Source organism: Sesamum indicum, linkage group LG8 (genome assembly GCF_000512975.1).
Source record: "Sesamum indicum cultivar Zhongzhi No. 13 linkage group LG8, S_indicum_v1.0, whole genome shotgun sequence".
In the NCBI taxonomy this organism is placed as follows: Eukaryota; Viridiplantae; Streptophyta; class Magnoliopsida; order Lamiales; family Pedaliaceae; genus Sesamum; species Sesamum indicum.
The window spans coordinates 2851584-2864486 of NC_026152.1; the positions used below are offsets into that span (position 1 = coordinate 2851584).

At 33.1% G+C, this 12903-nt stretch overlaps 2 protein-coding genes across 2 annotated transcripts in view; both read left to right on the forward strand.

The window, feature by feature from the left end:
* LOC105167589 (transcription factor DICHOTOMA-like) overlaps positions 1-821 on the forward strand; it is a 1736-nt gene extending 915 nt beyond the window's left edge. The window contains exons 2-3 of the mRNA XM_020695792.1: positions 8-429; positions 538-821. Of these exons, the coding sequence (XP_020551451.1) occupies positions 8-429; positions 538-553 (438 nt within the window). The 3' untranslated portion in view covers positions 554-821. The remainder of the gene's footprint in view (positions 1-7; positions 430-537) is intronic.
* On the forward strand, positions 10010-12562 carry LOC105167492 (cyclin-B1-2). Its single transcript, XM_011087249.2, has 4 exons — positions 10010-10224; positions 10313-10413; positions 11364-11464; positions 12280-12562. Exons 1-4 carry the CDS (start codon positions 10105-10107, stop codon positions 12378-12380), a joined length of 423 nt encoding a protein of 140 aa, XP_011085551.1. The 5' UTR covers positions 10010-10104; the 3' UTR covers positions 12381-12562.

A 12903-nucleotide genomic window follows, 5' to 3' on the forward strand; every position in this document is an offset into this window, starting at 1 on the left:
AAGAGAGAAAATGTCCATCAAACAGCTGAGTACTGATCAAACCTGCAGAAATAGTACTGTGTGCTATGATCTCAACCCTTCCATCCCAATTCAGTACATGAACAATCAACTTGAAGTTTGCAAAATATCAGGTTCGAATTCGTGCAGCAACAATTCCTCCTCGTTGAATATGGATCTTCATTGTCCCTTAACCTATGAAGCTGCAGCTGCAAATGAAGACCTAACTCAAGAATCCATCGTGATCAAGAGGAAAGTGAAGCATCCCTCAATTTTCGGATTTCATCAACAAAATCTAATGGTTTGGAGGGATTCGAGTTCGAACTGCAGCATCCCTTCTCCTTATACTGTCACTGAGAATTGGGATATTAGTAGCTTCACCTCACAATCCAACTTATCTGCCATCTTGGATCAGCACAAGTTCAACCACAGGTAATTATAAGTTAAGACCATTCAAGAATCATATATATAACTGAATATACATATATATCAGATCAAAATTGATTTTTTTTTTTTTTTTTAATTTGTCTTGGTCTACAGCACTTCAAACAACTAGGAAAGTAATCTTGGAGTACTACTCTCTACAGCCAATTTAATTAAGATCAACATATTAATGTTGTTCATCTGGTGCTTGAGGAATGTAAGTTCTGCTACCTCTTTTCTTCAGCAATCTGAACCTTTAAGAATGTAATATAATTTTGTCCGGAGTTAAATATTTCCAATCTAATCTACTATTAAATGTTCGTGGGTGGGCATTTAAGTACTATTTTCCCATGTTACTTCACTGTATATCATAAAGACATCAATTCTTCTGGTTTACTAGGTTTATACCCCATGGTCCTATTACAAACATGAGAGTCAATACTCACTTTGGACTGATTTCAAGTTGTCTTTGTCAATACATTTCTGAATTTGATGCACTTTCTGTGCACTTGAGATCAATAAATTGGAAAATGATGTTATTATTCCAAGATATGAAAGCTAGTAGACAAGGCCCAAATTAATTATAACATCAAAATCATGATCAGAAATACTCCAATTTATATAGCAAGAACTAATTAATTATATCGATCACACTGTATATAGACTGTGATCTTCCAATTACATCCATCATCAGTATAAATATCTAACTAAAAACGAATAGCTAGCACAACTTTGAGTTAGTTGGCGGGCGGCTAGTGAAACGATCAATCCGTATTAATTTATAACAAAAGAAACATATCGAGTGGTACGTAGGTATACCTACCATATTGTCTCCCCGGTTCAAGAGGATCCTTGAGATAGTAAGTCATTTTAAGTAGATACATTCTGTACGTGATCTGAATGCGAACACCTCCAGTACCCAAATATAAGAAATTCCAAGTTTATTTGGTGGTTGGATGTGCTTTATGATTCAAGAAAACAAAAAATAAAAAATAAAAAACTGAGTTGTTTATTGCAGAAGTATTTATGTGGTCTAATACATTTGAGACTTCATTAAAGATTAGTTACCCGCAGTAACTTTTCCATTTCTTGATCTTCAAAGTGTAGAAATATATATATATATATATATATACACACATATAATTTGCTTGCGAAACATCAATCCTTTGTAATAATATGTAAATTCGGAGAACTGTGTATTTCTTGAGTCCAGCATGAATCGATCACCCTTCTCAGGGAATTGAAATATCACTCGATGCTAGAAAAATATCACGTCTCCCGATATACATACCTTCAATAATCGAACGCGCTTCACTTGCTTACTTATATGGCTCTTTAATATTCAGCGTCAAGTGTTAAATTGTTTTTGATATGGGTGAATCATTAATTATAAGTTGTAGTCATGATGAAGTTATCAATATTAAGCTGCAGGGTCCTATATATGTTTCCTGTCATGTAAGAATTAGCCTAAATACTTATACTAATTAATTGTTTCCCCCCTCTGTATTTCTTTTTTGCCATATATATATATATACACACATAATATTGCAGCTCAGTGCAATGTTTGAACACTAGTTGTTTAATTAAAATTGTGTGAGTGGAGAGAAGAAGAAGTTGCAAATTAGGTAGGTCCTGTTGTAGGTTATAGAAGCAGGAATTGCATGTTTGAGCCATATATAGCTACCACACTAATTCCCTGCAGAGGTGCTCACAAAACGGTAGCGAAGAACAACTCAAGATACATGATCCATGCTAAGTCTGATGAGACGTAGGATAGATAATCGATTGGTTCCAGAATTGCATTCTTTATGCACTGGGGTCTGCCGTCTACTCTCGAGCTAGAACATCAGTTTGTTTCATAAGAATACAAAGCTAATTAAGATGAGAAGTATGATCATGTGTGAAATCAACTGGGAGAAGTTCTTGGCATAGTTGAGCACTATTGACATGCTAATTCCCATCTCATTTTTGGTCATTTGGGTATCCCTTTTCGTTAACGTCGTCTAGTTTAATCATCCTTCACTTTTTATGTTTGAGGATTTCCTTAAATACTTTTGTCAGAAATGAAACACAGGAAGCAGAATTCTTTTATTAGTTCTGCACATTGCATAATGCATTATAAGATAATAAGATTGCCAAAGATGGATTGCGTCGCTCGGATTGCATTTTATATTTTCAACAGAAATTTGCGAGAACAGAAGAATCAAAGTGAAAATTAATCTATGTTAAGTATATAGCAAAAGGTTCTAGCTAGCTAGCCTTGTATATATGGCATATATTCTTCTTTACCAAGTTGAGGCAACTGTCTCCCTTCTGGCAGTCATATGCAGCTAGCTAGCTATACATATCCTCCTCTCAATGCTAATTTATATATGTCACACTAATATAACAAGTCTCACCATTAGAACTCAAACCTCACTACAACAATCAATACAGCACATACACACAGACATACTTGAAGACATGATCAAAATTATAACAAGTGTAATTTTTATTACATTATTATCCTACTCTACTATTTAACTAATGATCTTTTCGATGGTTAAATGGTCTTAATATATAGCTCAACAACTATCATTTGTCTCGTAATTTGCTGATGAAACTGGCATTTTCAAGACTTTTATAGAGTTAAACGCAACAGACCTCCTTATCATAACATGCTAATAGGCAGAAAACTCCGATTAAAAACAAAAGTGCCCAGGGCGACCCTTATGTGGGATTGCAGCAAACTTACTCAAAATTTCAAGAGTCGCATTGTTTTTTTTTTATTTCCCTTTTTTTATGAAAGTGTTTTGTTTACTAATATTTTAACAGGGATAAAATGCAATACTGACTTTGTGCTCATAATCAAAACATTACGTTCATACATATATATACATATACATCAAGAATGCACCTCGTACGTTGCAAGGAAAGCTGGTTTCAATGTCCATTTCACTTACCTGGATCGCTGGAAATCAAACTTCCCTTCTCTTCCACTCTTACAATATTGTTCATTTTCTGTTAAACTGAAAAAAGGTCTCCCAAAAAGCAAAAAAAGCAGCCCGTCAAAATAAATCATGAGACACTAATTAAAACAAGCACTGAAATGGGATTTCTTTTTTTTAAAAATAAAGGAAAAAGGAAAAACCTTAACTAAAATTAGTGCAAATATGAATCAGACGACACAAAGTCAGTAGTAAGTGTAAGAACAACGCAATTCCCATACCTTTGACTACTACTAAATCCCAGCAATGTACAGCAACAGTGATTTTAGCAGAGCTTCCAACAGCAGAAAACCTTAATATCAACAATTTCTGAGTTTCAAATGATGATGAAGAGACAGAACTGAGATGAGCAGGAGAATTGAGGTATGGAGGGAGGAGGAAAAAGCCTGCAAGAATTAGAATGAAAAGAGTAGTACTACTAGCGACTTATAGAGTTCTTGAATGACGATTTCTTCGATTTGTATATTGATGTTTAGGTATTATGATTGCGTGAGATCGATATTCAGTGGTTACATGGAGCCTTGTGTCCAAGTTTGACTCAGAATTTTTGTTGATCAATATGTAGAATCGTATATATATATATATATATATATATGTATGTACCAGAAAATCCACTGTTTGAGAATTATGGTACGTACTGTGAAATTTAGGGCAGGAAGGAAAGGTTAGTTTGGACATCCTGCGCCGTGAAACCTGGAGAGTGATTGATGTCCGTTGAAAAGATATCGCTGCCCCCTCCAAAATCTTGCACATATTTTCCACTGTCTTTTTAGTTTATTGCGATCTAACACTTCAAATATTTAAATTTTTACTACACTATAAATGACTATGATTTTAAAATTATAATAAATTAATACTATTAATTATGATTAAATAAAATTAAATAAAATTTTAATTTTTTATCATAATTAATCAATTTTCACCATAATTTTTATCCATAATCAAAATAGTTGTCATGGTTTTGGCGATGACTAATGTTTTAAGTCTACTTGCATAAATAATGGTCAATGGTCATCGCAAAGTCGTGGTTGATTTGTATTTGCCACGCTTTTCTTCTTTTTGCTAGAGTAATTAACAGTGGCGAAAAATTATATTTTTTCTTGTGTAAACCTGCAATGCAATGCCAAATTTTAGTTCCGGAGCTCTTAGGTTATATTTGGATTAATTGATTTGTATTGAGATATCATTCATATCATAATCAAAAAGAAAATTGTATATAACAATTATTGTTGAAACTATGTTAGAAAATGCAAAAGATTTCAAAAGAGATAAATATACAATAATTGGATCTACAAATATATAAATTATCAAAGGCATCCAATTTCTGTGATCTTGAATATTACAGAAAAATTGGGAAGAATTAACACTTGTGGTAAGAAGGTATTGCTAGAGAGTAGTGGGAGTGTCTGAAAAAGGCTTCAGGAACTGAGTTTGGGAGAATCTGTGGGTGTCTTGACCAAAATAATATCATCATTTAATAAATCAATTTGAGGTTTTTATATAATATATATAATATTAAATTTGTTAAATTATATAATTTAATAAATTTAAAATAATATAGATATTTATTAAGAATAAAATATCATTCTATATGTAAAATTATAATTATATTAATATTTTTAATATAATATACTTTGAATTAAACTAATTAAAATTAATTTAAAAAACAAAGGTAAATTACCTTTTCTGTCCCATAAAGAAGGGACTTTTTCGTTTTAGTCCCATGATTTACAGGATTTTCGTTTTAGTCCTATATTTTAACTAAACTCTCCATTCTTCCGTTAAAATTTGACGAAAAATAGAGTTTGGGACTAAGTTGAAAAAAAACAAAAATTGCGTTAACCGCGGGACTGAAGAGGAAAACTCCTTTCTTTATGGGATGAAAAAGGTAATTTAGCCTCACATGTAATTTTTCGATCAAATTAATCTAAAAATAATGAAATTCAATTCGTGCAAGATAAAAAATACTATCCTATTGATGAAGGGGGATAGAGAAAGACTAATATACCCTTCGTATGAGGGACAGAGATAAAAAGAGTTAGACCTAGTATTCCACACTAATTTGGTAGACGGTTAAAGGCAATCTTAAGCCCGTAAAAAGTGGGCCACGATAGCAGGACGAGCGGTCGTGGGAGCGGGCATAAAGATCGTGCAGAGGACACGTAAGAATATGGAGATAACCAGTATAAAGAGGAGAAGGAAAAAAGGTGCAAGGGTTGGTCTAATTCGAATTTCACTTTCATAAGATTAAGAAAATATATTTTACTAGGGATAATTCTCAGTATTGACTTGAGCGTCGGAGCATCTGTGCCGGTATCCACCCCGGCTAGGTGACATTTGTTTTATTGTCAGGTTATTAAGGATCCGGAGCTGAAGGGGACGACCTAAAGTGCGACCCGCGATCTCAGTCGGATCACCTATATATAAGTTAAATGACTAAAATTGTTTTTTTCCATTTCCTAATGTATTTGGGTTGAGCCGTATTTAATTTAAGAGCATTAGATTGACTAATCAATTAATTTTGGTATTATCAGTTAAGACAGCTGGATGAAATTGGTCGGAATATTGTCAAAAAGTGGATTTAATGGTGAAGTTGTCAAAAAGATCTTTGAAAAAATCCATCAATCAGACAAGAGCCAAAGATCCACCAGAAATTCTAAACAATTCCGAGGGGTAAGCGTTGATGAAGTGAACAATGTGTGGTTACAGACTCTAAGGGCTAAGTTTGAGTCGATTTTAATGCAGGTAAATGAATTTAACGAGTATTAGTGATGGTGAATTAAATGAAACGATTTGGTTAAAAAAGATAGATGTGGGAGCAGTAGAGAAGATTCTACCCTTTTTTTTCATGTAAAATTCAATTATGTGGTGGTAGCTATAGATTAAAAGCCTAGAATCCATGCCTAGTTGACTAGTTCATGGATCTTTATTAGTCCATGAAGAAAGAATGAAGATATTAGAAAAAATGTGATATTTAATTATGACCAATTTTTATAGTTAAAAATAAATAATATTAGTAAATAATTATTTATCATGATCACACAACGGTTGTTGGTTGTGACATTTGTGAGTGTGACTAAATATTTATTTTTTTCATAGTGGATAAATTAAGTTTTTACATTGGTTTTATCTAACCACAATTAAGAAAATTTTATTCTCTTTCGTTCTTTAATTTTACCCTCTATTAATTTTAATTCTATAAGTATGCCTTTCGTTTATTTAATAATCTAAATTACAAAAATAATGAAAAAAGTCCTTCGATTGTTGGAATTTTGATTTTTGGCTGGATAGATGACATGGCAACAGAGTTGGATAATTTTTCGGGGGTTTTAATCATATGTGGCTTTGAATATGAGTTGGAAAGACATGTTAAACATGTCCTAAAGGAAATAAAAATTAATAAATTTTAAATTTATATTATATGTATAATTATAACATATAAAATTTAATTATTGTTTTTAAAAAAATTAACCTCTCACCCCTCCTCTCCCTCCCCCCACCCCCCTCTACCTCTCCCCAATCTCCCTGCATCCACCGCACAGGGGGCGATGGAGGCCGTCGCCCATAGGTGAGGGAGAGCGCGGCCACCGATAGTCATCGACGACATATCAGGAAAAAAGTTAATTAAATATTAATTAATTTAATTAGAAGTATTTAAAAAATTAAAAAAGTTAAGTTTTTAAAAGAAAGTTGAAAAAAATTTAAAAAGTTAAAGAAAATTTATTTATTAATTTACAAATAATATAAAAATATAGTTAATATTATTTATAGTAAATAATATACTTAGTAAAATATATTTGATTTTTATATTGTAATTTTTATTTAAATTATAAAAATTTAAAATTTTATATAAATCTTTTGGAGGTTTGGTTATTTAAGTAATGGCCAATCAGCATTAATTGCCATGTATTATTATACGTGGCTGTACACGTGTATAAATTGCCAAAAATTCAACAACTGCTTGCCACGTGGGCAATTTTCGGTTGATGTTCAAAATCTCGCAGGAAAATCGCGTACAAAACCCTAATTCGGACTATTTCTTTTCGGTTGATTTTCAAAATCTCGCAGGAAAATCGCGTACAAAACCCTAATTCGGACTATTTCTCATCAATTGTGAAATTTAAAGGACTTAATAAAAAAAAAAAAAGAGCATATACTTATAAGACTAAAACTCATAGCAGATAAAGTTAAAGGACTATAAAAATAAAATTTTCTTATATAATAATTATTTACAATGACTTTTAGTCCATATATAGTCATTAAAAAATAGACGAATAGTAAATTTTTTTCTAATGAAAAGAGCCAATAAAGCTGGTGGAGCAAAACTTGTCTTCAATCCTAAAGGAAATGCTACTTTGAAAGGAGGAGGAGGTCAAAGTCGTGGTAGATGCCGAAGCCGTAAGGGTGGCTGTTCGAAAAGAAGAAGGTCGAGCCAAGAAAAACAAGAACTTCACCCTAAGACAGTGCAAATATAAGAGTTCTCCCATAGGCCATGATCGAAGGAGAAACAAGGATAAAAATCATGTTGAGTGCTATGCATGCGAAAGGACTGGACATTCATGGGAATATCAATTCGAAAATAATGTGGAAGATATCGACAAATCTTACCAAGAATAAGGAGGAAGAAGGTGGCATGCTCTCTATTGCTTTCCCACAATAAAAGCTACTATTAATAATATTGTCACATTATAACTTACCACGCTGGATAGAAGCAACTTTGTACTGGTAGACACAAACGTAACCAACAATGTTTATTCTAGTGATAATACCATAAAGAATGGGGATCATAAAACCCTCCACCATGTCTATTATATTTAGACAAAAAAGAATAACTCTTTCCAAATTTGCTACTTTTGCGAGCAAGCAAATTTCTACAACTTTTGTATGCAGATGTATGTAGTTCCATTGATCCACAATCATTCTGTAAGAGTTTGTCAATAGTTTTACAAGGAAGACGTGATATTTTTTGTAAAACAAGAGTAACAAGATGATTTTTCTTTGCTATGATGGTATTGATAGGTTTCCAAAACACTTTCAGACGTATTTTGAGAAGGCCAAAAGCAGTCATTATGAATGAACCATATATGGAATTGAAGGGAATGTTAGTCTAGTTTCAAATACTGCAAATTTCAAATCCATTTTTATTTTCCAGAGAAGTTTGTGGCTATTTAATTTTACCAAAAACTCACAGAAACAAGATTTGTTGTTTAGATATTTAATTTGTCTACGAATCTTTATTATTATTAAGATGTGTATAAGCCTATAAAAGAATTTGTAATATAATAATATGTAAGTGAATATTGAGACACAATTTAGACAAAAGAAAAAAAAATCTCAAATATTCTTATCATCCCTCTTCTTTAAAAGTGTTGAAGTAGCAATGCGTATACGTAACATAGTTCGTATTATTCTAAAACCAACTTAGAGGTCCAACAATTATTTAATTTGTACTATATATATATAGTCCTGCACATAAACAATATTGATACATATATATATATATATATATATAAATATATTGATGAGGACAAGACACGAAGAAGGGCAAGAACATGACAGAAAAACGTACACTTGAGAATACATCAATTCCGGATTTGGCGATTATCTAAATTCCCACAATACATTATTTTCTGACACAAAATGAGTACACTATCTATCTTTGTTTATTTTACAGATTTAGTATACTTTTAATATTCATCCCATCCCCAAACAAACCTTCTACACATATTTTTCATATTAATGCATTTCGTTCAACGTTAGAAGTGTCTACTGCTCTCCAGCACTGCAGCTTCTTTAATATTCAATTAGATTAGTGCTTCTTGTTTTAGTTCAAATCTTTTATAAGTTTTAATCAACTAAATGATGCATTAATTGGATGGTATTTGCCTAAACTTATTCAAAATATCTTATAAATTCGTGTATCTTATAAGGGTCTTAAAGATGACGTTTGAGTAAAATAAAATTATGTATCTTATAAGATTCTAGTAACGATAATTCTGTAATTACTATAACCAAAGTTGAAGTCGAGAACTCCTTACATTTTCCAAAATGGTAAAGTGGATTTTTGAAATTACAAGCCAAAATTTTGTTCTTGTTGGACTAAAATTGCCACTCCCGTACTTACAGGATTGAAATTGCAATTTTTTCTTAATTAAATGATAAGTACTCAAAGAATGTTTGGCTAAACTTATTCAAAATTCTTATAAGCTCGTACATATTTTAAGACGTTAGATCTTATTTTATAAAAAAACTCCGTACTTTTTTTAAGAAGTTTATAAGTTTATAATATTTTTAATTTTGAATCTTATAAGCTCATTCTCCCAAAATTTTATTACACACTATTTAATATCTTATAAAGTCGCAGACAATTTATAAGATGTTTTGCGGAGCTTATATTACCAAAACAGACAAACACCCTCTTATTCTTGTTACAGTGGACCATCTAAAGAACAGGACCAATGGGCCGAGATATGGCTCAATCCATTAGGTGTGTTGTCTCAAGGCCCAACCCAATATCATTTAAAATCACCATCGACTATTGGGCCTGCTGAGCCCACATTCATCCAACTATTGTTTTTCTTGTGTAGTAAGATTTCTCGGAATTTTTTTTCCCTTCATAGTCAGATATCCTCTCTCCGCCATTGCTCACATTTCTTCCACAGCGAAGAGGAACAGGAAAGCTGAAAAGATAGTAGTAATGGATTCGCCGAAGATGATACCACTCGAAGGACGTGCGGACGATCCACTCCGTTATGGAATTCACGGCGTGAAGAGCGACATTATTGAACCTCACCCCCTTGAATCTGCCTACCGCTCTGTAATTTTGTTTTTCAGAATTTATCTGCTCGCTCTTGTTTGTTTGTTTGTTTTCTTTGTCATTTATATTTTCGCATATTGATGAACAGGCGAAGGTTAGGCAAGAAGACATGAAGAAGAGAATCCTAGCGAATACTTATGGAGCAGCGTTTCCGATGAAGATGGAGCTCGACCGCCAGATTCTCTCCAAGTTTGTGTTTTCCTGTCTTTTTATTTCTGTTTGTTTGTTTCTTACTTGATTTTGTTTTTAGTTCTTCTTGTAGTGAATTATTGCAGCTAGTGATCTATTGTTGCGAATTAGGGTTTACTTTTGGATTTTTGAATGCACTTGCATCTAGTTCGATAGGGGCTTCTTTTAACAGTTCTAGAGCTTTGGCTTTTAATATGCTGTTTTAATAGTTGATTCAGAGTGAGATTTTGCAGCAGTTGTGTATTGAGAAACTGAAGAAGTAAACTGAATTATATTGCTTACTCTATGTTGAAGAAATTGAACAGGGCAAAAAGGAGTAGACAGTAATAAGCCTCGGCAAGTGAAACTTGGCTTTCCCTTTCTGATAAGGCACCAAATAAACTTTTCTTGCTGAAATCTAACTGTTGTAAGCTCTTTGGTTCTTTTTGTTAGTCTAGAAAAGTTGGGGGGTTTTAAGCCTTTGCCCCTTTCTCATTCTTGTTTTAAATGTTTTGTTGCTTAGCAAGGGCTACTTCAGGTGTCGTATAGTTTTATGTTGACAACGGTGATGATGCAATTGTTTAAAGATCATATCCTGTTGAGATGTGCATCTTTCCTGTATTTAGATGGCATGCTGGTGTTATTGGAAGGCAATAAGTCTGCCAAATGAAAGTAAAATCATGGGCATGGGGGATTTCGAATTAAGTGGCATATGGCTCTATTCCTTATTTCCATCTAGTGAGTGATTCTTGGTTCTTGCCAATTGTAATGTGTTCCTCAAATGATACTCTTTAGGGTTCTTGTGGGATTATACATTCTCTCTGTCCCGTTTCCTAGAATTTCAAATGGTTGGGTTTTATTTATCATAGTGATGCCAAAAATTGATGTCTCTTTACTGAACCTGGGCTACTTAAATTTTTAAATCTTATATATGAGCTGTGTATAATTCTCAAGATGGCAATATCGTGCAGATTTTTTCAACGGCCACCTGGAGCTATACCGTCTTCATTTGTGGGTTTAGAGGCCTTGACTGGAACTTTGGAAGGTTTTGGTTTTGAAGATTATCTGAATGGTAATGTGATATAATCTTTATCTTAATGGTTTTGCATAACAAAGTTCTTCTCAAGGTTAATATCTTGACCTTGATGATAGAGACTGGGTCGTTGGATTGTATAATGTATCACTTAGGGTCATTTGGGATCTTAGCTATCATATTTCCATTTCCTTTAAACCATGTTTAGGCTTTGCATGCAGGGAGGGAAACATTTTCCTTCTTCTAACTTTACAGTAACATTCATAAAAATCTAATAATAAGAAAATTCACTCATTCATATATCATTTGTTGCTTTTTGTTGTTCAACTATATGCAAAATGTATTAACATGCCGATGGCCACCCAGTGCTGGACCAACCACAATCTTGTGAAGTCTTGATCTCAAACTGCGTTATGGTAGGAATGGCTATCTGATGAACAACAATGTTATATCATATGAAATAGTGCATTATATGAGGTTAACTGAAATTCTGACTTCATTTTTCATGAAGTATATGTTAGCTAGAAACAAGTTGAATATGCTTAATCATCTTCTTGGCGAACTTCTATATCTCATGCCATTCTATATTTATTTGTCCTGGGTATCTATGCATTCTGTTGCGGAACTAGTGAACTTCACTTGCAGCATTTGATGCTTTTGCTTTGTCTCTGTTTCTCAACTATGCATTTTATAGAGATGGTTGCATTTACAATTGTTTCATCTATTTCTCATGTTAGTTGGTCGATAGTTTATGATTCAATGGTCCATGCATACTTGAAAAAGTAGCTGCACGTGTCTTGATCATCTTTCCAGATCCTTACTCCTGTTCTGATATGCTTATTATACCCTTTCAGATCCCAGGGATTCTGAATCATTCCGTCCGGTTGACATGCATCATGGAATGGAAGTGCGTCTTGGACTGTCAAAAGGACCAGCATGCCCCAGTTTCATGTGAACCATTGAGCAATTGTCCAGTACTGAAGTTTAGACCTTGTATTGCTAAATTAGATTTTTTATTTGTTTTTCCTTTACAACAATGGATGCTATCAATATTTGAACATATTTGGGTGGTCAAAGCATCAGAGCATTTTGGTGTGATTTATTGGTGATCTTCGGTTGTTTCATAAAACTTGCCAACTTTACGGGACTCAGCCTATGGTGGAATTCTAAGGAGGGGTGGGATCCCAAGAGATTCTTACTCGAGGTTTCTGGGAACTGTGGCGTTTAGCATTTCTGCACTACTTAGATCGAAATCTGACATTTAACTGCTGCGAATGTCATTCGCATCTTTGAAGAGTTTTTATAATAGTTCATTTGATGTTGAGCTTCGACACATGATTTAGGTTCACTCTCAAACATATTGACTGAACCATGAAAAATACTGAATCACTCCTTCAACTAAAGCAGTGTAGATGATTAAAGTATCAATTCGAAATCTATATTCTACACCACACGTATACATAATCCAATTATTTATG